Below are 20,224 nucleotides of genomic sequence, written 5' to 3'. Positions count from 1 at the left end.
CATGGTGAGCAGATGCAGCCACGCCACCGGCCCAGGCATGTGTGCGCACACTTCTTAGTGATAATGGAGGAGAATACGGCACGGAGTGTATGCGATGCCACGCGATAGCTGAGATGCCCCATCTTGCGGTCCAGGCATTGTGCCGCAGAAAGCTCGGCTGCTGAACAGCCGTTGGTGTTGCCGCTGTGATCCGTCCGGCGACACTGTTGTCCTTTCGAGCTCCCGCCGGTGTGACCTCCCGGCTGCCGGCACTTTGCCCAGCGGCAGCACTTCCACTACCATCCTGCCCGGCGGCGCTACCCCCACAGTGACCCGTGGGTTGGACAGCACTGACACGTGGACCGGGTATCTGCAGCGGCTGCAGATCCAGTACGACATGACCCTCATTGCTGACTGCTTCCAGCACGGTGTCACTTTTAGTCACCAGGAGTCGAGTAACCTTGCAGCCAGTCGGCATCCAGAACACCTTTACTAAGACCTTGCTGTCTATCAGTTTATCCAAAGGCAAACGCTGCAGCGACCTCCTGCAAAGTCGCTGTGGCCACTAGTAGATCGTCTACATGCACTAGCATATCGATCGAACCACGTTTGACAAACAGTGCAGGGTCGGACATAGACGGTTCAAAGCCCAGTCTACCAAGCTCCACTGCCTATCTTTAATCAGGAAAAAGTAGCGCTTGAGTGACGTCAGAGCATTCATCCGATTATACCTTACGAGGACTTCCCCACATGCCGTTCTAAGAATGACCGCCAAATGCCGAATAGGCTCTGCAAAACATGCAACGCTCAAAACACGTGTCCGATAATCCGCTCACCAGTTCTCATTCAACCCAAAACCCAGTGGTGCTAGCCTAGAAACAAAAAATCTCAAAGGCTCACACGGCCGCCTCCCCCATCGTCGAATAACTCAAGAGCCTCGATGCTTCCGCTAAAGCCAGCTGTCTACGCTACTGCTGCTATTGCATCCATTTCCGCTGCCCCTGCGATGCTTATTATCTGGGCAATGAATCATTTAACATGCTGCAAGCCGTGTGACAAAAGCGGCCTATGCAAAGACGGAAAGCGTAGCAGAAGCAAGAATGTCCCAGTGTTCTAAGGCGAGCGCATGAAGCCCTTGCCGCTTCAGCCCTTGCCACACTCCTCCTCCCCTGCTGCCGTCGCTGCCTGCTGTATCTACAAGGTTGCGCCGTCGCCTCATTCGACTTGGCGTCCGTAAGTGCTGCCGGCCGCAGCAACGGCAGGGTCCCGGCGGCATAACCTCAGGATGCCGTACATCCCTGGAGCAAGCTGCCTGGCGTCGCCGCACTCGACCGCCAGGTCTGGGGGCCCCACGCCGTCATTGCCATCGCTGCCCTCCATCGCGGAATCGTACGGAAGGCCGCCACCAGCACTGGGTCCCCCGATGCGCTCCACATACCGATATTCCTCGTGTAGCGCCGCGGCGGGTACCTTCTCAGCCGCGAAGCCCGCTGCCTCGGCCCGCGCCAAGAACGCGGCCACCTCGCCACCCTGCCGCACCCTGTAAGACACGTACGACACAGTATGCGGCGCCGAAAGGCGCTGGAGAGCTGTCATGAGCGGCTGCAACAGGTCCTCGTGGTAAAGCACGTCTGCAGCAGTGATGAGGTCCGGCTCAACGCCTGCAAGAGGAGATGGTGCCGGCGCCGCTGCACGCAGTCCATCGTCCGGAATACCTGTGGCTCCGATGGCTTGTGACTCCATCGACGCGACGGCGGGGTCATCACCCCAGCGGTACGAACACACGCATGCCCGATGGACGCGTGGGTCGCAATTCACCGCTACGTTGGCCGCTGCCAGCGGCACCACGTGCGGCAGGTCCGTCAGGTACACCTGCGCTCCTGCGAGCGCCAGAGCAATCCCCACCACACCGCTGCCCGTGCCCAAGTCCACAACCGTAAGCGACCTCCAGTCGCTACAAGTGGCGGAGATGGTGGTGGCACCGCCCCAGCCTCCGCCGCCACCGCTTCCGCGGCAGCTCCGTACACATTCGGGCGCTTCCCGCAGAAGAAAATCCGCCAAAAGGAAACCAGCCTGCCATACGACCATTCCCACGTTGGCGAGGCTGCTAAGCGGCGGCCCCTGACGCTGTGGTTGGTACGGCAATGGCTCCGACAGCTGTTGCTGCTGCTGCAGCTGCGAATCAGTGAACGTGCTGGCGCTGCTGGAGCGAGCGCCGCCTGGCGCGAGCCCAGCGGCTGCAGGCTGCGTGGTCACGGTGACATCGGTAGCAGCGGCGGCGGTCATCGGCTTCGGTACTGCCCCGCCTCTGTCCGCCGTCGGCCACTGCAAGAGACGCAGCGTGATGCCTCCGGGAAACTGAAGCAGCCGCTCGGTTGCGCGCTGGTCAGCGGCTGGCCCCGAAACCCGGTACGGCACGAGCGCCATCTGGGTCAGGACTTAAATTCCCGCTACAGTCAGCCAGGCAGATCGTGTGACAAGAGGATGTGTTGCAGCGGGGTGCTGCAAGAGATGGCGGCTTCGTCTCAACTGGTTGAAAACTAATATGGAGCTCAAGTTGCTTCTACACACGGTACCACTGTGCGAGTGGGCCGATATTGGATCGCTGTCTAGATTGCTCGTGTCTGATCTGCTCGCGTCCTTCGCCTTTCCTTTTTCAGAGAGTTGGTTTCTACACACAGTGCCTAGCAGCGAAACGCAATGTCCAGGATCACGGCCGCTCCGCGCGATGCAAGGTCGCCCTCAGCTGCTGCCTGCGCCGCCGCCGCCGTTGCCTGTACCCCCAAGCCGCGAATGCGAAATCACATCCTGCTGGAGCGCAATGCCCCGCGAGCCGCTACCCAACCCGCCGCCGCCGCTGCTGCTGCTGCTGCCACCGTTGCCGCCGCTGCTTAGCCCCAACCCTACAGCGCCACGTCCTGCTGCGCCAACTATAGGTAGCGGCTTGTAGCCGTACGTGTTTCTGCTGTCAAAACCGCCCCAACGTGCTAGCGCACTGGAATTCGGAATTAACGACCGCAGGTCCTTTAAGCTGTTGCTGTACTGTCGTAAGATCCGCTGTCCGTACACAAGACCGTGCTCTAGGTCCACTACTCTAGGCTCCGTTGAAAGGCCCAGCAGGGCCCTGACGGAACCGCAAAAGGTGATTTTGGAGCCAGGTGGTGGCAGCAGCGGCGGCGTCAACGCACTGCCGCAGCGGAGCTCCAAGGTGTACAGTCCGGCGGCGCAAAAGAGCACGCCCAATGCGTCGGCGGTGAGGTCCTTTGCGGAGAGTGCTCCAGGCCACAGCTTTGAGACGCAGCGGCCCGTGAGAGCACGGTTTTCACGGGTGGGGAGGAGGTACAGGCGGTGGATCAGCAATGGGTTTCCTGGGTGGTGCGGTTGAACTTGAGCGGTAAAGAGGGAAAGTCTTTATGGGTTCTATCTAGATGTGTAGATGCGCGACACGCCCAAGATGGGGATTAATATCCCTGCGAAGGTCTCACCCGCAGGTAATCGCCGAGCTCCTTCAGTACCCCCACAACAAGACCTCCCAGAATGCTGAAGGTGAATCTTGCACGATAAGCCCAGTAGAGTCGTCTAAGGACTAAGTATGTCACCAGCGTGCAGAGACCCTGCACGGAGAGTCACCCAGCTCAAAATCCAGCTGCGATAGGCCAGTTGCGCTGGGTATGACGGACATCACTTACGCAAAAGACAAAATGCTCCAGCTTATCAAGGCCAAACCAATCGTCCGTCGCTGCTGGGGGCCCTGGCGGCCCTTGCTTGACTGAGGCCAGTCTTCCGGGGAAAGTCCTAACCCTAAACTTGGGAATCCAATGAGAGGTTCACAAAATGTCCAAACCAGAGTCACAGATCTGTACAAAGGATCAGATTTGCAGGTTAGAGGAAAGTCAGCACAACAGACCAAACTGATTAAATGGGTACCTTATTGCATGCGGTTTCCTAAGCGATGAGCTAAATCGCAATATGACGTTAGAACTTATGCCTAGAGCCAACCAGCAAACGGACAAACGGACCCAAGAACGCCGTACAGGACTGTTGCTTTGTTCTCTGCCTGCTCCCTTATGGACATTAGCAGGGTCAGATAGGTGTGACACGAAGGACTTCACTTGCCCTTTGCGATTACATCTGCATCAATGTCTGCCCCGGCGTCCCGTAGGTCTGTTTCAGGAAAACAGCAGTTAAAAGCCACGGACGTGCACACGACAGACAAGGGGCACATATCCTTGCCACAAAACCCCTCCCATTCGAGCCTGTACGCAACGCTCACGGTGGTGTTTTCACGTCTGGCACTACGAGAGCTTGCGCATTGTCGGGTGAATACAGTGTTTTAAAATATGCCTGTGTAATGTATCGATAGCGCGTTATAGCTTTTGCAATGCCACTCCGACACCTCTCCTTGCAACCCTAACGAAGCGATTTCGCTCACCTTAACAGTTCCTTCCTTGCTCTATAAATTGAACATTTTGTCTTACATATAATGTTTTTTGGCTTGGTTTTCAGGCTGTATGTAAGTTATGGCGAGAGGCTGCTTCAAGCACAGAGGTGAGAAACGGTTAGCACCTGCGCAGAGTATCAGCAGTCACTTCTTGCCCTACAGTAGCTATGGCTTGTGACTGTAGCTAAACTTCGGCCGTCGTGCCAAAAACGGCCGTCTAGCCATGCGCATGCGAAATGACAACGTCGTCTTAATCGCTTAACGTAAGTCGGTAAACAAACATTATGTAAGCCACATGACATGCCACCGCGTGCCACTAACGCCAAACCTTTTCGATACCATCCCGTGCTGTTACCGCTACCGCCGCTGCAGCTGCTACTGCCCGCTGATGCTGAAGCCCCAGTCGTTGCTGCTAATCCTCCTCTGACGCACCTTTTGACGTCTGCTGGCGTTCGTATCCGCCCGTTTGGAACACTGCAGGTTCGGCGCGCAGCGTTTATGCGGCATTGGAGTCTGAGAGCCCTACTCGGGGAGGCCCGTAATCCCTCACTGCTTGATGTGGGTCGGAGCTGGAAGGTTGGGCCGTGTTGGGTAGCGCCGTCAGAATGAAGAAGCATCACGTACGTCACCATGAAATGCGAGTAGCGAACGGCAAGCATACATAAGAGGGTGTTTGTGTGTGTACGGTGTCCAAGATCGAGTGGTCGGGAGGGTTTTCAGAGCTTTCTGATGCAAAACACCATCTCACGCACACGCCCACCGCCTTGCAGTCCCACCATCACTGCTGTTGCAACTTTCCGGTCGCAGCTTTGCGACAGCTGGGAAGAATTCCTCTCTGCACGCCCGCCGTGTACAGGCGCCCTTCACCCACACCCGCCTTTCCCACAGCTGCCGCCACGTACCATTCCTCCCTGACACCCCTGGCCCCGCCCCTTCATGGGAGACCCCAGACGGCCACTCTCGGACATTTCGTACGGCGCCACGTGGTCCTCCGCGGCGATACACTGACTGGCCTGGCCGTACGACACGGCTGTGAGGTGACCGCCATCATGCGGCTGAACAACCTTATATCCCATCACAGCCTTCACTCCAGGGAAGCAGTCTTCATACCAGGTGGGCGCATTTGGCCACTTTGGGGTGGGTGAGTTCTGGGGTGCGTTGTTGCATGGGTGGATAACTGATTTAGAAAAAATATACAGCAGCTTGCGCTAGGTTTCGGGGCGAAGAACCTCAAAGCTGGACGTTGGAACTTCAGGGCCGGCGGCAAGGTTCCATCTAGACCTCGCCACCTCGCTGCCATGCACCAAGGCGCCACCGCTTCGGCCATAGGCGCCCTGAGATGCTGCGTATGTGACCCTTACCCCTACCTACCGCACGGCACCGCACCACGGCACCAGTCCCGCAATGCCGCAGCTCGCAGTTCTCTCGAACCCTCTTGGCGCCGGTCCCCCACTCCTGACTCCTGTGTGAACTCCCTGCCCCATGCCTTCCTCGTCTTCCTTCTCCGTACACGTCCCCCATCCATCCTCCCTTTCCGCCCGCCCGTCCCCGATTCGTCTGTGTGCGGCCCGCCTGGCCCCGCACGGCTTCCCAGTCTCCACCCGCTCCGAGGTAGCTGGGTCGCCAGTGGTGTTGCACTACTGCAGGATAGCTTGCCGGGAGCTACTTGTACTGCTGAGCGACGTGGAGGCGCAGGACGCGCGGGCCGCGCTGCAGGGCTCCGAAACCTGCGGCGGCGGTGGTAGCGGCGAGGGTGGAGGCGGCTGGCTGCGGAAGGGCCAGGTACTGTGCCGTATGGTAGGGGTCATAGCTCTGAACTTACAAGTTCCGCACAGGTGCCGGGGACGTGTGCATGGCAATTTATGAGTTCGGAAAGGATGAAGGAGCGCTTGAGAAACACCTTCTGTCGGTTGTTGGTTAGCCGTGTTCTAATGGAAAGACGTCCAATGGAGACGGTGCTGTAAGCCATAGCGCCGCTGTGCCGCTGCGCTGCCTGCGGGGCCACTGGTGCTACGGGACTCCCGGCCCCTCCCTCCCCCCCTCCCGTGGTTCGTCTTTCCCCCCCTCCCGGCTGCCGCCGCCTCGTCCCAGGAGGAGGCGTTCCAGGGGAAGCTGGTGGCGCTGTTGGGCCGCAGTCGGCAAGTGGACCCCGCCACAGCGCGGTTCTATTTGGCGGAGGGGGGTTGGTGTCTCAAGAAAGCTCTGGCTCTGTACGGTAAGGTGGATGGTTGGATGACTGGTGGGGCAGTCGCTTAATGGAAGAACCTCGGGGTTATTGCTCTGTAGCGTAATAGAGTGAGAGTTCTCCTTTCTTAACTCCGCAGCCTCCTCTTTTTTGTATTGTTTAGCGTAACAACGGCTTACAGTGGTAGATCGCATTTTGATGGCAGTGCGCACCGGCATAAGCGCCCTTACTTGCCGTTCCTTGAAAGGCAGTGAGGAAGGAGGAGGGCGACTAGAAGAAACGTGTATGTCGCCGATTCGGTGTCTTGCTGATCACTGTCCGGTTGCGATTTATTGGGATTCATTGTCTTCCTCCGCCTTCCACATCCCTCTGACTTGGCTTCCCTCTTCCCCTCAAACCCCTTATATGCACACAGAGCAAGACGTACAATGGGAGAGACGTGCTCCAGGAGGTCGCCGCTGGCGCAGGGCACCGCTGCAGCCGCTGCTGGACGAGCACTTATGAATTGATACATACCCACTGGATGGCATACACAACTACATACGGACGCACAGACGTACAGGCAGACTGGCTAATTCACTGAGTGAATGAGTGACTGGCTTCGTGCCCGATTTAACGCCTGGACCTGGCTCTCTCTGTCTTGTCACCCAGGCCGGTGCGGAGAACTGTGGCGGCGACCCTGCTGAGAGGGCTCGCCCTGCTGACATGGCTGCTGCTACGCTGCGGATTTTCGTAGAAGTGTTTGAGTGAGTCAAGCTGCTGCAGCAACACCGGCTTCCCTACAACAGGAAGGGAGGCCTCACTCAGGGATCGATTGTGTGACCTCTGGCGAAACCCTAGTACTCTCTTGCGTTGGCCAGGTGCGGTATCACTCGCAAGAGGCTGAGGAGGTCCTCGGAGTCCTCCCGAACTGTGGCGACAGCACGTCCATATCTTGTACGGCTGTTATAGTTACAGCTGCAAGCTATAAATGGCTATTGAAGGAAAAATAGTAAGTTGCTCTAAGGTACAAACGTTTGCACACTTCCTGACACGCTTTCTTGCTCTGTACGGCGACATGAGGTTGGGGGAAAGCGCCTCGGAAAGTGCGCTCAACAACATTACCTGCATTGTTAGGTTTTCTCTTTAGTTGTTGAGTAGTTAACTCGACTCGTGGACGCGCTATTTTACCGCTATTAACCAAGGGGCATAAAGTGTGCAGCGCGTTGGAGTATGTACCTAGGCATCAGTTTCAGGTTCCGTACGACAACTGTCGATATTCAGATAATCCTCTGTAGCCGTAGTGTTGATGTATGCATTATGAGTCTTAAACTCCCAGTTATGCTTCACAGGGTTGTACGGAATTGTCTGACAGCTAGATTTTAGATGATGAGAATAAGGGTTTCTCCAAAGAAGAGTTATTCCGTGCGCCTTATGTCAGCATGAATGGTGGTTTGTTGGTATGAACGGACAAGCCCCTCGAGGCGACTTGCATGGTCACCTCGCGACGGGCTCAAGGTTGAACAAACCTCAAGCCCAATGCTGGAAGCAATTTTGTGGTGCACTACGGTTCGCTAGCTTCCATGGGAGCTGGTTGTTCGTCATCCGGGGGGAAGATAACGGAGCACGGGTTGACATGCCCCCCAAGGCCCGCATACTCAGCTTGTGATTTGGTTGGGCCACCCATAGTTGAAAAAATCCGCATTGGTCCTGTTGATGCGCTCGTCGAGCAGGCAGCTCAGTTCGCGAGCACTGCGTGCTCCTTAAATGACTCCCTTAATGGCATTCTCCTTGATGTCCGGCTTGCGACCGGATTATTGCAAGGGGGTTTCAGCTTATTACTCTCGCTTTCATCTAATGTTGACATCTTCACCGTCCAGCTACTTTCGGCCTTGGGCAGGCCGCTTGAGGTCGCCGAAGCGGCGCGCCTCCGTGGTCGGGACTTGACGCGGTCTGGCAAACTTGCAGGTATGTCGGAAAGCACTGCTTAAAACGTAGCATAACCAACAACGTTCCTGAGCAGGCTTGTGGCTTCTGTCCCGCAGTCCTCGATGCACAACTTGCACAATGCCTGGAAGACCTCGCGGATGCCTTCGTCAGCAAAGTGGGCATCAACGGCTCTCTTTATGCGCTCAGCTCATCTGGCACCTTGGTTCCGAAGGCACCGGATCAACCCGCTGAGCCCGTCGTAGACGCGTTTAACCAGACGATGCTTGACATGCGCACCGCGCTCGGCGAAGACTACCTCCTGGCCTTGCATATCCATAAGGTGAGTTGACCACCTTCATATACCTACTTCGGTAATCGAGCCTCTATCGTGTGTACGCGCATCGCGGCGAATCCCTGTGACATAACATCACTGCCCTTGCTTCCCCAGTGCGCAACCCCTTTCCCCACCCCACGCACCTCCCTAACAATGCTCCCTGACTAGAAGGATATATTCTCCTCACCGTGAAACACCTCACGCCGCGCAGCGCACTCTCCTCAATCAAGAGCCGGGCTCCTCAGTCCTCGCGCCTCCTCCCCCTGTATCCGCCCCATTCCCCATACCCTTTCCCCGTGCTCACCGCCCTACCAACCTCGGCAGGCCGAGGCCCACGGCACGTCTGCCTTCCGTGTGAGGCTGCTGAAACCCGAGCCGGCGCTTCAGACGGGCGCTGAGGGAGGGACGGCAAGCTCTGCCGCCGCCGCCACCATGGCCGCGACGACGGCGACGGCGGCGACGCCAGGGGGTGCCGCCGGTCTACCTCGCGGGTTCTTGCCCGTCACCGTTCTGGACCAGTCGACCTGCCTGAACGCCGGCAGGCTGACGGGTGCGCGACATGCATTCCACGACGCCAACGGCCGGCTGGCGGCGGCTTTGAAGCTGACCGGTGAGCTGGTTGAGGACCTAGTGTGGGGGCACGGAGGCGTGGGTGGGGTTGAGCGGGTGGGTGGGTAGCTGAGTGAGCCTTTATATGTGTGGAGCTGGTGGGTAAGGAAAGCGGCGGTACGGAAACGTCTTGTCTCACGCGAGGTGGTGTTGATTGGGCTGCATTGGTGTACATCCCTACTGCGTAGCCACGTCCTCTCCCGCTCCCGCTTGGCATTACTGTTTTTTCCGCGCTTTTTTAGTCCTGGCGGCTAGGTAGGTAGTTTTTCCGACATCATCTTCACTACATCATCCCGAGGTCGCTGCCTTCAAGAACGCCTTTTGGGCAGTTCTGCTTCTTGTACACTCTTGCCCTGGCAGCAGCTTCACTCGTTCGTGGTTCGTCTTTCCCGCTCCGCTCCCTCCTGCGCCCCGTACAATCCTGAGTCCCATCGTTCCAAGATAGCTTCAGAGCTGAAGTATTTTTCACTTCCTGGCTGTCCGATCTCCCTCTTCCCCTGCTCCCGCTTCCCCTCCTCTGCAGGATTGAACGGCTGCCCACACGCCGTAGTGACCACCTCGCCACGCACGGTGGCGCTTGCGGGCACCGCCGCCGCCGCAGCAGCAGCCGCCGCCACCAAGCATCTTGCCGCAGCGAGCGCTACCTTAAATCCCAACAGCAGCCCATCCGCAGCAGGCAGCAGCACCGCCGCCGCCTTGGGCGCTGGCGCAGCTCTCCGCCAACACAAGCAACGCACCTCGCACCGCACTGCCGCCAAGCCGCCGTACGAACCCCAGGCAGCCGCAGACGCAGCCATACGATCGCTGCCCCCTCCCTGCCGCCTCCTGCTGGGTCGGGCGGTGGAGGCCGTTAACGGAGCCGTACATTCTTTGGCGCACGCCGCCGCCGCCGCCCCTGGACCTGCCAGCTTCGCCGCGTTGCTGACCCACGTGTTGGGGGAGCTGCGGGACATTGTGGGGGCCGCCGGAGGCGACGACGCGCTGGTGGGCTGTGTGTGTGTATGTACGTGTGTTGCGGATGACGAGGGCAGCGGTGGATTAGGAACTCCTGGTCCGTTAGTGTCAGTTAGCAATTCGTTGATGTCAGTTTTAGTATGTACCGCACGTGTGATTCACATGTGATTTGCGGATGACGTATTTATCGGCCCAGCCAGTCCGTGATGGCGTGTCATGACTCCTGCTGTGTCCCCCGGCACATATTGCCATGCTGTTGTGTCTCTTTGCCTCCCATGCCGTGTTTTGTTGCGTTGTGTTCCCGGGTCCCCCACGGAACTGTGTTTCCTCTGCTTCTTCAGGAGCGCTACCGCCCCGAGGTCTTCTTCCGCGGGGGCCCCGACCAGTCGCCCACCCTGGAGTTTAGATTGGACCCCCAGCTGGATGCTCCGGGGCTACTGGGGGCGGAGCAGCAGCAGCGGGTGGGGTTAGGGGTGGCGGCAGCAGCAGCGGGAGGAGTAGGAGAAGGAGGCCATGCGGCCCGGCACTTCCCCGACTGTCTGAGTCCCCAGGTGCGTCGCAGCAAAGGGGGAAAGGGAAGGAGGAGGAGGGGAAGTTTGGACGTTTGCATTGTTGGTTGTTTAAATTTTGCATAATGATGAGGTTCTGTTTGCTCGTCCACAATTTTCATTTTTTCCCCAACCCTTTCTGCTTCCGTCCTCCTCCTCCCACCTCCTCCCCTCCCCCCCGCCCAGGTCCGCCGCGCCTGGCTGCTGCTCCAGGAGCTCATCCGCGTGCACAACCAGGCGGTGGAGCAGCTGGGGTCCCTCCGGCAGCTGGCCACCGCGTTCGAGGAGGGCATGCGGTGAGCAGAGGGGCGAGGGGCGGAGCGCGGGGAACCTGGGGGCATGGGTAGGGCCAGGGGAGGGCCCCAGGCAGGTCTCCGGGGGGTGCGGGAACGGGAGCCGCGGAGGGCTGAGGGCCTGAGTGGGATGAGAGGAGCCGTATGGGTTGCAATGCCAAGAGGGTAAGTGCGGGTAGGAGCTAGGGTTTTGGGATTTTTTGGAGATGTGGGGTGGGGTGGGGGAAAATGGGGAGAGGAAGGATGAGGCGCCGTGCTCGCCAGCTCCCTGACCCGACCTCACCTGGATCTGACCCGGCCGCGACGTAAACCCGGTGCAATGCGGCCTCCCCCCGTCGGCACCTCCGCCTCTCTTGGCCTCACATCTCCCTGCCGTGTCCCCCGGCTCCCGCCCTCACCCCTTTTCCCCGCAGCCGCCGCACCGCCACCTTGTCTCACGACGCCCAGGTTGCCGGTATGAGCTCCTCTCAGGCCGCTGAGGCGGGACAGACGTTGCTCCGGAACCACGTGGAGCTACGGGTGAGTGGTTGTGGGTGGGTGATAAACAGTGAGTGGTAGGAGGAAATTACTAGGGCTTGTGAGTCATTATTGGGCCTTATGCGCTTACGTTGAGAGCCCCTAAACATTGCGTGTTCTGAGTTTATCCTCTCTCCCGCTCCCGCACCGCTCCTCCATCTTTCTATTATCAGCACTCGCTCTCCTCTCCACACCCGTTCATTCAGGCCTGTTGGCAGGGGGCCCTTCACGTGCTCACCTCCACTGCTCTACTGGTGCGGGACGAGATGGCAGAGGCGGCTCAGCTGGCCAGAGTGCAATGCAGTGAGTCACCCGCTTGTGCGGCTTGAGGGCGCACACTCCCACTCCCTGTGTTTGCTCAGTTTGCTCTTAGGGGGCCACGCATCGAAGGGGAGCCGGGGAAAGAGCAGTCTCGGGCGCCTTCTCGCAAGTTGCCTAGCTAGGACGTGCTCTCCACAAGGTGTATATGACGTTGTAGAAGGAAGGATCATTCCCTCTTGTCACCGCCGTCGCCTCCCTCAGTCGCCTCCCTCTGTCTCCCCCTGGCCTTGTCCCATTTCATCAGCATCCTGCTGCTGCTGTCACTGCTGCTGTCCCCGATGTGGTTATTTAAGGGATTGTCTGCCCACTCGTGCACTCAGGGTTCATGAGTCCAACCGCATGGTCCATCAGCGTGGCGTCCTCATCGGCCGCTGCGACGACGTCTCGCAGCGGCGGCGGCACCGGCTCATCATCTGCCAGCGGCGGCGGCGGCAGCCGCTACACCGTCAACAGCGGCATCAGCTCGGCAGCCGCCTCCCTGAACGCCACACCGGCGGCGAGCTGCCAGGCTGCCGGCGGAGGCGGGGGTGAAGGTAGCGGCAGCAGTTCCCAGCCCCGGTCGCTGAGCCGCTTCAGCGGCGGCGACGGTGGTGGCGGCAGTACGCGCGTTCGCATCCTTGCCGGCAGCAGCGTAACGAAGAGCCTGGCCGACAGCTTCGCGGCTGCGGCTGTGGTGGCGGCGGGCTCGCCGCCTGACATCACCTCCCTGTGCGACCAACAGCAGGATCCGCAGCAGCAGCAGATGTTGCTATCGCAAGAGGTGCAACGGAGGCAACTATGGCGATCATCTCCGGAGGTATCGTCGACACAGTTGCCATCACCGCCACGGCGCAGTGCGCGCTCCGCGGCTGATGCAGCCGCCCCCGCCGCCGCCGCTACTGCCACCGCCGCCGCCGGCTCCGGCGTCAACCTCCGCCGTTCTGTTACGGCTTCCTCATCCCGTACCTGTGGGGGTTCAGGATGGATGCCGCTGGACGCCTTTTCGGACAGGGGTGACGGAGGCAGTGGCGGGCCTGAGCCTCCCATCGGCGGACCCACGGGTCAGGATCAGTCGCCAATGAGACCGTCGGCCGCCGCGGTGGCGGCGGGCCGCGCTGGGCGGGTGGGCACTGAGAGCCTCGCTGAGGAGTACGCTCGGGCGGCGCTGGCGCACCTTCGACTGCAGGACATGTGAGGTTAGTCGTGCGGAGGTCCCGAGCGGTGAAGATGAGAGCAGGGCTGACCAGCGCATGGACTTGGCCGGATCCCGCTGGATGGTGACTAGGGGACTAGGGAGATGCCGGAAGGGGAGGAGGATGGAGGAAAGGGTTTTAGGGTGTACTGCTGCTTGAGCCGAATGGGTTTGGGGCGAGGAGGCGGTAGTGATCTTGCGCTGGAAAGGTGCGGTTCCCGGTTGAAAGGTATAGGTGCATGGGTCGGGGAGGTAGCGTGTGCCTCATGGCGGGCGGGGACGGACAGGCGGATTGGCGGCCCTCAGGAAACGTGTACTCGTTGAAAAGAAAGGTTGCGAGTTGAGATGTATGCCGTCGTTTGGCTGTAGCAGCATTACGCCGTAGCAGCAACCTGGATGTTGCAGCAACAGCAGCAACTGCAGAAATATGCGATTCGGGAAAGGGGGCTAAAGGACCAAACGGCTCGAGGAAAGACGGGTTTGGGACGGTTTCGGGCAGGGCGCGCTTATATTACACAATTTTCATGGGAAACGCTGGAAACGCGTGATCGCTACAATGGGCCTTTTTTACATCAACAAAATCACTATTTGTTCGGAAAGGTGGCGTTGCAAATCCTTCTTAGGTATTTGTAGCTTATGAGCCTCCGAACCTCAGCGGAGAAACCTCCTGGGTCGGTCATAATATTTATGATTACTTTCGGATGTGGTTCGGACAATGTTTATGGCGGTTGCCGTATCGCAATGTCTCGATGTACTTTCTGATCTGCGAAGATGTTTAGGACACGGATTCAGGACAAAGCCGCCTGCCAGGAACAGATAAGAGATATTTACCGTTTATATAATAATGGTGAACTTGTTTCGCCGGGTTGCGGATGCGCGCACATGACATGGCTTCTGGATGTATTCGACACGGGGAATGCGACAGGAAATGTGAGCGTTCAGCACATCATGCGCTTTAATTTTTTTCCGCAGGCTTGTATTCATACGGTCGTTCGTACGGTTGCTAACGCAATCGTTTCGGTTGTCCAGCCGGTTAGTGTTGGAGGAGCGAATCGGTTTATGGTTGACGTGAAATGAGCGCGATGCAGGTTCTGGGCCCTGGAGTACGACACTAGTACTCTAGTGCTGGGAAGGATGAGCGGGAGAGCTCCCCCCCCCCGAGATTTAACTCCCCGTGGTTGGAAAGATGAAGACTAGCTTCTCTTTCTTTATAGCGGGCTTGCCGGAGGATGTGGATTTGCCTGCGCGGCGTAACCTTCAAATGATGGCAATCAATAAGGGAGGGTGGTCCCGATTGGATTGTTTTCGTAGGCAAACGGCGGCCGCAAAGGGCTGTCGGGACGAAGGGACTTTTCGAACCGCTGAGAATGCGGCGCCTCGTTAGGTTGTTTCGAAAAATTAACGCGGCTTTGGCACACCCGCATATCGGAAGCATTCCTGCTTGCGTATTCAACCAGTATGAAGACATGGGTTTACTGTAAGCAAACACACTAGTTTCGCGCTGTGTGGAAGCGTTCGGTTATTTTGCTTGACACATCCCCAGTCACATGGCGCGCATGATCAGGAATGGCGCTCATAATCTCCCCTGCTGATAATTCACGGCTGGGCGATCTGATCTCACTACATATGCGTAAAACGATGGGGTGGTTGCGTGGGCGGCGATAATGGATATGGGAAGCATGATTGCGTGTCGCTTCTAACTCCTGATGGTGCACATAATAGGTTATGATACCCCCTATAGGGGATCCGAAACTCCAAGGTGGATGGATCCCACCTACCGCGCACTCGTGTTTCCGAGCGAGGACTGTTTGTTCATTTGTGCGTGTGTTTGTGCGTGTGCGTGTTTCTCGATGTGGGTCAAACTTAACTGTTGATATGTAGCGTATCTATGTCTGTGCTTGTCTATATATGTCCATGATCACAGCAGGGGTAATGCTTCGCGGTTCTATGTCACATACATTATCCGTCATAAGCACCGTCACCAGCGCCATTGCTGGCCGGCCTAGGCTGTATGGCAAACTCGGCTGTACTTCCATTCATGAGTTGGCCATGTGATTACCGACGTAAGAGGGCCAACTCCATCCCCTTCTCGTTCATTAGTCCAGACGTCTAATCTTGGTCTGGTATCGCATGTCCTCATGCACTTGATTGTTATGGGGGCTTTTGGGGGTCATTTTTGAGAGTCAGTGATGACCGCACTGCGCCGGTGTCGTACTGCTGCCTGGTAAGCTAGGTGCACCGTGGAGCGCGCCCGCCTGCTTAGCAAGGGAAACAACTAAATATGTTTCGTGTGCGCGTCTTGAGAGACGCTGAGCCGGACCAGGTGCCGCCGCGCTAAGCAAGTGGGGCAATCAGATGGGCCCATTCATTCATTCCGTGCTTCGCGTCCCGAAGCAGCCCGGACGACTGCCGAATAGAACTGCACAACGGGCGTAGCAGGGCAAAGCAGCGCCGCGTTCCTCTGTTCCCAATATACCGTCAGCCGTACCTCTGTGAGCACCTGGCTTGGCCGAATGACCTGCTGATTTAGTTGTTGATCACAACTCGCCCAGGCGTGTTTCTTAGTTGTACCTCGCCTTCAATGTGCATTATGAATCAGTTGACAGGTTAACGACCCGTTAGTAGTTTTTGCCGGGTTATTGTTAGTGGGTGTTAGCTTACAGGTGTGCGTGTGTATGTGCGTGTGTATGTGCGTGCGCGTAAGAGGACACAGGGCCAGTGCGCATGTCCTGAATACTATGGTACTAGTTGTTACCTTGTCGTCTGTGGGAACAATTTGCCGTGCGTAGTGCTGTGCGTTCTGCGGTGATCTGTAGATGTCGTTCTGCGCTCCGTCAGTGCTGCTTTCCGACAAATTGCAGGAAACGTGCTGTTTCCTCTGCTTTTCGTATATTATCCGCGATGTTATATACGGCCAACGATAGGTCATAAGCTCTTCGTAATATCGTAGTGCCGCAACGGTGTAAACATTCTTTCGCCGTCAGGTGTTCACTGCCGTCCATCGCCTCCTCCTTTCTTCCTCTTCCTCCTCATCCGTCAATATCGAGCATCATAGGCAAGCTTGGTGTGGTTTGGTCAAGGCGAACGAAGATCTCATCGAAGTAATCCTCGGTTGCCCGGGACGGACCCCTTCAAAGGGGGGGGATGTAGCAGCCGGTACACAGTACGGCGCTATAAATACGCGCGTAGCGCGACCACCAGCATCTCGAGAGGCCTTTTCAGCGGCCAGCTGCTACAGTTGCTGGCTCGCTTGTCAGCATGTACCCTTCCTACTGCGCAACCAAGGAGGAGTCACCAGGCACGGGGCTTGCCTTCGTTGGTTAACGGTTTTGCCACCACAGCGCAGGTTCAAGGCGTCCCATCAATGCCATTACGCTGCTGCTGCATCAGCCGTGGCCCAACGCAAGACGGGCCCTGGCCCTATCAGGTTTTCCTGCCGAAACAGGGGAGAATGCTCGGGAGCCGTCGTAGCGGACTTCTAAAGCACTTGTAAGTCTTCAATTTGCTTGAGGCATCGTCAGCGGGCTGGCGAGCAGCATATCAAAAGTTTTTCCCAACAACGCTGGCAAATGGCAACTTGGCAAGGCAAGAAGATTTCTACAAGTAACAAAAGCCAAACACTAAATTTGCATAGCCCCGTTGTTATGCAGCCACTGCAAGCGTTGCTTTGCAACACGGGTTGCAGGCATCGGCAAACGATTCGGGCTTAGGGTTCCTTGTAGGAATTGGCTCAACGACTAACAAGAACCACAACTAAGCCACGGCAAAATGGTTGCAACGCAATATGCAAAACAACATACAGGTCAAGTTGAGTAAGGATGAATACGGCGTATTTTATGCCATTGGGAATATCTTCCAAAGGACGTATCTGCAACTATTAACATTTAAACTAGCTAGCAGTCAATGACCCAAGATTAAGATTGTCCAAAGGGAAAGTAAAAGAAAACAGTATTTATGACTTTAGTTCTATATGCGGGTTGGTTGTTACCTCCTGAGACTTTAACTGGGGTTGTGGGTCACGTTCAGTACTGCAAAACGCATGCAATGCAACAGTATGTAGCATTTGACACTTGCAGTAATTCAGTGTTATTTTCATGAACCCCAGATGGTAAAACGCATATGCTGCTTCCTGATGCTCCTTGGCTGGGAAGGTGCTTGTACGACGCTAGATTTAGAAGCTTTTGCTTATATAGTCCTTCCGATCGATTACTTGCTGTTATTTTCGGAACAGCATAAGTTTCCAATATAAATCTCCACCTTAATATAAAGCACGTGCGTCACCTCGTTTCTGAAGAGGTGACGCGTTAGCGGCCTTACGATCCTAGAGGAGGCTTTCCATTATCCAGTTTCTTGTTCTACACGTGAAACGTCCAGCCAGCCATCAAAATGCAGGTGGGCTTCAACCGCCAGCCCCTGTCAGTTCCCCCTCAAGGCAACGTGGCTCACGTTTTGTGGAACACGGTGTGCGTCAGGCTGCATCGTTCCTTTTATCCTCCTCGACAATTACAATATTACTATCTGCGTGGTGGGGATAACGTTTTGCCCACATTTATGGGCTTGTTGGCGGATGGATGCTCTAACGACTCTGCTGAATGTGCTTTGCAGCGGTTCGAGTTACTGGGTCGGAATGGAGCTGGCGCTAATAGTACGGTTTTCAAGTGCAGAGACACTGCGTCCGGAGCAATTGTTGCTGTTAAGAAGCTCGAGGGCTCTACAGTTCCACAGGTACGGCTACAGTTGCCGTTGACATACCTGCAGGTCGGTGATCATAACTGTGACATCTGCGGTCTTTCGTGCATCATAGATCTTACAAGAGGCGGCGATTATGCGAGCATGCGCTCACGAGAACTGTGTTACACTTCTTGAAGCACATCAAGGATTGACTTCCGGAGTCATCTATCTGGTCATGGAACACGCTGAGCACTCTTTGTCACGGGAGCTCCTATTAAATCCACGAGGCCTGCCCCTGCCGAAGGCCAAGCTTGTCATATTCCAATTGGCCTCTGCTCTGGAGCTCATTCACGGCAAGAAGGTAAGAGTGACAGCAAGCCCTTTTCCCCTGCTAGTCGGGGACTGGAGTGCGCTTGGAATGCCTGGCAGGTGAATGAAGTCCTTGTTTCTTCCCTTAATCAATCACATCCCATTCGTGTTCATTAGTAGTCGCCGTCCTGACATGACGGTTTCACAAGTCCATGCGCGTGCAAAACGGTACAGGGCATAGAATCGGTTGATGCTCCCTCGTGCTGCTTTATCTACAGCCGCACTTATTTTTTGACACACACACACACATTCCCTAACAATTTCCTTCGATGCCGAGCCACCGATACTCGCTCACCAGATTCCACCTCGCTGTATGTGCAGGTGGTCCACGGGGACATCAAGCCGGCAAACGTGCTGTTAACGGCCCAATGCAACAGCAAGCTCTGCGACTTTGGATCCGCAACCAGCGTGGTTCTTAGTGGTGGTGATGACTCCACTCAGGCGCTTCGCACGGACGAGGTCTGTATCATCCCCGGGCACGCTTCGCCAGAACCTGCGCCCTCCGCCTTCGCAAACACGGTGGATTCGATGCCCAAGGTGACGGCGGCAGCCAGCCGCTGGTACTGCGCGCCAGAGTCTCTTTTGGGCGCCCCAGGCTCGGCGGCAAGCGACATTTGGGCTCTCGGTACGTACGCTTGGCGGATAACGGAATGCTCTTTCGAGAAGCGACTGCTGTTTCTCTGCTGTAGGTTTGTTTCCTTTGACCAAAACAAATCAACAATACTCCGTACGGCGCCCCCTCACAGGCTGCATCCTAGGCGAGCTGGTTACTGGCAAGCCGCTGATGGCCGGCGGACAGAACGAGCTCGACCAGCTGAGCTGTGTGGTGGCAATGATCGGCCAACTATCTCGCGCCCAGGAGAAGCTGCTGCAGCTGTTGCCCCGGCAGCAGCGTGCAAAGTTGGAGGAGGCACGGGCGCGAGGGCCGCTGCTGGACAGGTATGCCGGATGGGTCGGCGCGTGAACGGCGAAGCTAGTATTTTATATGTGACTTGTGCAGGCTTTGGAACTTGTAACCTGGTAATTGTCAGTCAAGCGACGGGCGCATATCTAAACCGTGCACAGTATAGGATAGACAGTTGTTAGAATCGCACGTGGTTTTATGCTATCTGGCGTCAGCTGTTACCAGGCGACTGCATTCCTCCACGTGCGCGTTGGGGATGCAGTTTCGCAGCCACGGTTGCACACACGGCCCAACAGCTGGGTGACTTTTACCCTCTCCTGCTTGATTCGGTGCAGGATCTCCAAAGTTGCTGCCTGTCCAGCTCTAGCTGAGGTTCTGAGGGCCTGCCTACACCCTGACCCGGGCTGCCGGCCCACGGCCAAGGAGCTGCAGGCCATGCCGCTGTTCGAGGACCTGCGCCAGGCGCAGCTCGCCAGGCAGGCAGCGGAAGCGGCCGCGGTGGCCGCCGCCGCGGCAATGCGTTTGCAAGCAGCAACGGCTGCGGCAGCGATCGACGCCACGGACGATGACTTTAAACCTTGGCTGTCATCTTCTGGGAGCATGGACCTGGATCCCCAAGCCGTAATCCCCGCATCGCCGCCCGATGATACGAGCCCCTGCAGCGCAGCTGTGGTGGCGTCCGAGGCTCAAGGAACAGCAACCATGGCAGCCTCGACATGTGTGCCCCCCGTGCCCAGGGTCAGCGAGGCGCCCGCCGTGCAACCACCGCGACGGATCAGCGGCGTGCAGGCAGCGGCGCCCGTGCGGCCATTGTCTCGTGCCCGGGTATCAGCTTTGACGGCCACGATACGAGGCAACCCATTTGAGGGCGACGGCGGCTACATCGACCTGATGCCGCAGGTGCTGCGTCTGGCGGCCAAGTTAGATGAGGCGCATGAGCGGGAGGTGCTGGGCCCCATCGCCCTGGCCGCCCGACGTTGTTCAACCTCCCCCTTGGCATCGCCGCAGTCAGCGCCCAGTG

At 57.3% G+C, this 20,224-nt stretch overlaps 3 protein-coding genes across 3 annotated transcripts; 2 read left to right on the top strand and 1 right to left on the bottom strand.

The window, feature by feature from the left end:
* Positions 1–1,194: 1,194 nt before the first annotated feature.
* On the bottom strand, positions 1,195–2,845 carry VOLCADRAFT_104649 (uncharacterized protein; the record flags this gene model as incomplete). The annotated part of the gene is made up of 1 exon (XM_002950224.1): positions 1,195–2,845. Exon 1 carries the CDS (start codon positions 2,404–2,406, stop codon positions 1,195–1,197), a length of 1,212 nt encoding a protein of 403 aa, XP_002950270.1. The 5' UTR covers positions 2,407–2,845.
* A 1,654-nt stretch (positions 2,846–4,499) lies between these two features.
* Positions 4,500–13,262, top strand: VOLCADRAFT_90728 (uncharacterized protein; the record flags this gene model as incomplete). Its single annotated transcript, XM_002950350.1, has 14 exons — positions 4,500–4,527; positions 5,309–5,533; positions 6,015–6,202; positions 6,512–6,640; positions 7,257–7,351; positions 8,485–8,552; positions 8,630–8,853; positions 9,172–9,457; positions 9,980–10,440; positions 10,752–10,961; positions 11,145–11,254; positions 11,665–11,770; positions 11,974–12,070; positions 12,409–13,262. The coding sequence occupies 14 exons, from the start codon at positions 4,500–4,502 to the stop codon at positions 13,260–13,262; spliced, it is 3,081 nt and encodes a 1,026-aa protein (XP_002950396.1).
* A 4,548-nt stretch (positions 13,263–17,810) lies between these two features.
* Positions 17,811–19,263, top strand: VOLCADRAFT_60205 (uncharacterized protein; the record flags this gene model as incomplete). The annotated part of the gene is made up of 5 exons (XM_002950349.1): positions 17,811–18,017; positions 18,076–18,291; positions 18,621–18,762; positions 18,850–18,924; positions 19,046–19,263. 5 exons carry the CDS (start codon positions 17,811–17,813, stop codon positions 19,261–19,263), a joined length of 858 nt encoding a protein of 285 aa, XP_002950395.1.
* Between the last annotated feature and the right edge of the window lie 961 nt (positions 19,264–20,224).

Source organism: Volvox carteri, assembly GCF_000143455.1.
Source record: "Volvox carteri f. nagariensis unplaced genomic scaffold VOLCAscaffold_18, whole genome shotgun sequence".
Taxonomy (NCBI): domain Eukaryota; kingdom Viridiplantae; phylum Chlorophyta; class Chlorophyceae; order Chlamydomonadales; family Volvocaceae; genus Volvox; species Volvox carteri.
The sequence above is the reverse complement of the archived record's forward strand: the minus strand, read 5'-3'. Positions and strand labels throughout refer to the sequence as shown.